The sequence below is a fragment of the Colobus angolensis genome, unplaced genomic scaffold (assembly GCF_000951035.1).
Source record: "Colobus angolensis palliatus isolate OR3802 unplaced genomic scaffold, Cang.pa_1.0 Scaffold500, whole genome shotgun sequence".
Lineage (NCBI taxonomy): Eukaryota > Metazoa > Chordata > Mammalia > Primates > Cercopithecidae > Colobus > Colobus angolensis.
The window spans coordinates 199,488-203,644 of record NW_012118489.1 but is presented as its reverse complement, the minus strand read 5'-3'; the positions used below and the strand labels follow the sequence as shown (position 1 = coordinate 203,644).

Genomic DNA, 4,157 nt, shown 5'->3' with positions numbered 1-4,157 from the left:
TCACTCTGTCGTCCAGGCTGGAGTGCAGTGATGTGATATCAGCTCACTGCAACCTCTACCTCCCGAGTTCAAGCGATTCTTGTGCCTCAGCTTCCTGAGTAACTGGGATTACAGGTGTGCACCATCATATCAGACTAATTTTTATATTTTTAGTAGATATGTGGTTTCACTGTATTGCCCAGGCTGGCCTCAAACTCCTAGCCTCCAGTCATCCTCCTGCCTCAACCTCCCAAAGTGCTGAGATTACAGATACGAGCCACTATGCCTGGCCTTAGATTTTTTTTCTTATAGTGATGGCTGTGCTAAGCATTTCACAAGTGTAATTCCATGAATTTTTCTTTATTTTTTTTTTGAGACAGAGTCTCACTCTGTTGCCCAGGCTGGAGTGCAGTGGCACAGTCTCGGCTCACTGCAAGCTCCACCTCCCGGGTTCACGCCATGCTCCTGCCTCAGCCTCCTGAGTAGCTGGGACTACAGGTGCTCGCCACCACGCCCGGCTAATTTTTTTGTATTTTTAGTAGACACGGGGTTTCACCATGTTAGCCAGGATGATCTCAATCTCCTGACCTCCTGATCCACCCGCCTCAGCCTCTCAAAATGCTGAGATTACAGGCATGAGCCACCGCGTCCGGCCCATGAATTCTTTAGGACAGCCCTATGTGGTTGGCATTTTTATGATTCTCATTTTATAGATGGGCAAACTGAGGCTTAATGAGGTTAAGATCATGCGGTGGTGAATAAGCAGTAAATCACCTCCCACCCTTGGCAATTCAAGGGTCCAGTGACTTGGAGTGTAGTGGGAAGAAGATGGGGTAGCCCCTGCAGCACAGCTGTATGGGGCTTGGCTCGGCTAAGCCAGAGCCAGCCTTTCCTTGGCTTCTGGTTGGTCTACTTTGCATGCCTCCCACCTCCCCCAGTGTCCCGTGGCTCACCATCAATCTTGAATCCCATGGCCGCTTGGATCTGCTGCCGGGTTTCTCCTCCCGTTGTCAGCTGGAGCATGGCCAACACCGAGGCCACCCCATAGGGTGAGAAAACCACATTGCGGTCTTTGGAGGCCTGCGCCACCTGCTGAAACACCCTAACCCCGAAGTCTGAGGCCAGGTGGGCCACGTAGGATGGGGGATGGTGCACGGTGGACCCTTCACCAAAGACGAAGGCCAGGCCCAGGACTAGGCAGGCGAGGGCTGGAGACATCTGCATCCTAGAGCAATGGAAAGAGGGCTGGTGAAGGAATCTTTCTGGAAGACAGGCGGGAGGGGAGGGGAGCTGGCCAGCTGTGGGCCCTGCTCTTCTTGTTTCCTGCAAGCAGGTGGTGGGTGAACACTAGGGCAAGGTGCAGGAACAGACCATGACACATTCAGATTCTTAGCCCGTCCCGCTCCATCTCACTCAGACTGACTTATCCCCGGGCAGTGGCAGGGAGTCTTTGGTCATCTTGCCCTACGGGAATCTTGGAATCCAGTCCATCTCCCTTCCCTCTGTGTCCCGCTGCCTTTGCAGCACAGGGGGGATTTAGCCCAGGCTCAATTATCAGTTATCACAACATCTTTGATTTGCATGAGCCTTTACATTTGCTTTCTTTTCTTTCCTTCTTTCCTTCCTTCCATCCTTCCTTCCTTCCTTCTTTCTCTCTCTCTCTTTCTTTCCTTCCTCTTTCTCTTTCTCTCTCTTTCTCTCTTTCTTCCTTCCTTCCTTCCTTCCTTTCATTCATTTTTTGAGACAGAGTCTTGCTCCATCACCCAGGCTGGGTGCAATGGCTCAATCTTGGCTCACTGCAGCCTCTGCCTCCCTGGCTCAAGCAATCCTCCCACCTCAGCCTCCCAAGTAGCTGGGAATACAGGCACACCAGCACGCCCAGCTAATTTTTGTATTTTTTTTGGGAGAACAGGGTTTTGCCATGTTGCCAAGACTGGTCTCAAACTCCTGGGCTTAAGTTATTTGCCTGCCTCAGCCTCACAAAGTGCTGAGATTACAGGCATGAGCCACAGTGCATGGCCTTAATTCTCTTATAATGCTTTCCCAGTGATTGTTTCATTCAAGTTAGCAGGCATGAGGTGGGAAATGGGTAAGTGTCTTGATGCAGAGGGACCGAGACAGTCAAGGTTCTTGTTTCTGGGTGATGGGGTTGTTGGTGGAGCCTGACCATCCTCCCTGCTCTCCTGCAGTCACCCCAGGATAGGGTCGACTCAAGGCTGCAGGTCTGAGAAAAAGAAAATAGAGAAATAGTGGGGGATGATGGAGGGAGGGGACTCTGGGGAGGCAAGTTCTCTGCCTTACTTCTAAGCCCGAAGTAAGAGGTTGGAGGGAGTTTGCTTTTCTCCTACCTGAAGTTCTCAGAGGTGCCTTGCGATTGGCGGTTTGACCTGCCCTGGCGGCGGCTGCTGAGCTGCAGGAATTCAGTTGCTGGAGGAGGGTGTGTGGCTCTTCTTGACAGCGCTCTTGGCCCTGCAGCCAGACACAGCTGTGCTCCTCTGTGGGCCGCTGCCTCCTTTTATACCAGATGTGGGCAGGAAATAGATGAACTCATACTCCAGTCCCACCCACTCGCTGGCTCTGGAAGTCGGTCTGAACAGCCAGCAGGGCCCCCTTCCCTCGACACCTCCCTCTCCGGGACTTGCTGAGGCATGTGTGTGTGTGTGTGTGTGTGTGTGCGTGCTGCTCTGTGTGTGTACGTGTGTAAGAGGGTTCAGGAACAATTGAGCAAACCCCAATAGCCTTGGCCTGAGGAACTCGCTTGACCCTTCTGCCCTCTGCCGGTGTCTGTCTCTCCCGGATGTCCTGCCAGGTTGACCGTCTGCCATACTGGGGCACCCAAAGAGCCCAGGACCTCTAGTGTTCAGCTTGGAGAAAAAAAACCAGCTCACGTTGCCTGCTTTTCCTTTGGAGAACCAGGTCACTGTGGAGTTATCAAAGATAACCGCCATCAAAACGGATGTTTTTCCCCCGGGGCTGTCCACCCGGTGCCCCGGGCCACCTCCAGGAAACAGCGCCCCTCCCTCCTCCTGGGCCTAGCCCAGCAGCCACAGGGCATGCAGCCAGCCACGTGATTGTCTAGGTTTTGTCTGTCTAGGACTTTGGTCCAACAGAGGACTCTTGGTCTTTCCCTCATCCCCGCCATGTGTCCAGCCGCCTCCGATGATACATGGCTGACTCCCCCACGTGTCCAGACTCTCTCCATGCCCCTGAGGGCTCTCTTGTGTCAACAACCTTGTCTGACTGGGGTTGGAGGTATGCTGGGTGGGGCGGTGGTGGCTGAACGGGACCAGGGGTTGTTACCATGCTAAAGCCTTGGCAAGGAAACAGGAGACCAATGTGTAAGTTTCACTTCTTCGAGCTGCCCGCAAGGACTTGGGGCAGCTTGTCGTTTATCCTCTTCCTCCAGACACAGACACGAGGGGAAGAGGGATAGAAGCAGAGTGTCAATTCACCGTGGGTTTGCAGGGTGTGCTTCTAGGGCAAGGGGGTGAGGGGAGGAAGAGTGACTGATAGATGTGGTCCTCAACGTTTTTGGCACCAGGGGCCGGTTTCATGGAAGACAATTTTTTCACAGACCAGGGTGGGATGCTTTCAGGATGATTCAAGTGCATTACATTTATTGTGTGCTTTATTTCTATTATTATTACATTGTAATATATATAATGAAATAATTCCACAAGTCACCATCGTGTAGAATCAGTGGGACCCCTGAGCTTGTTTTCCTGCAATGAGACTGTCCATCTGGGGTGATGGGAGACATAACAGATCATCAGGCATTTGATTCTCATAGGGAGCGTGCAACCTACATCCCTCACATGAACAGTTTAGAACAGGGTTCAAGCTCCTATGAGAATCTAATGCCGCCACTGATCTGACAGGAGGTGGAGCTCAGGTGGTAATGCAAGCGATGGGGAGTGGCTGTAACTACAGATGAAATTTCACTCACCTGCCACTCACCTCCTGCTATGCAACCTGGTTCCTAACGGGGCATGGAGCAGTACCGGCCCCTGGCCCAGAGGTTGGGGACCTCTGCTGTAGAGGGTGGAAACTGGCTAGCGGTGGGTGAACATGTAGGAGGACCAGACTAGTGGATTTTGCTTTTCGTTTTTTTTTTTTTTTTTTGCGATGGAGTCTCGTTCTGTCACCCAGGCTGGAGTGCAGTGGCCGTATCTCGGCTC

General features: G+C 52.5%; 1 protein-coding gene across 1 annotated transcript in view; it reads right to left on the bottom strand.

Annotated features, from left to right (window-relative positions):
• SERPINE1 (serpin peptidase inhibitor, clade E (nexin, plasminogen activator inhibitor type 1), member 1) overlaps nt 1–2,477 on the bottom strand; it is a 12,114-nt gene extending 9,637 nt beyond the window's left edge. Inside the window, exons 1-2 of the mRNA XM_011960046.1 lie at nt 2,328–2,477; nt 933–1,204 (exon numbers count right to left, since the gene is read on the bottom strand). Coding sequence (XP_011815436.1) covers nt 933–1,203 — 271 coding nt within the window. The 5' untranslated portion in view covers nt 1,204; nt 2,328–2,477. The remainder of the gene's footprint in view (nt 1–932; nt 1,205–2,327) is intronic.
• Nucleotides 2,478–4,157: the final 1,680 nt, after the last annotated feature.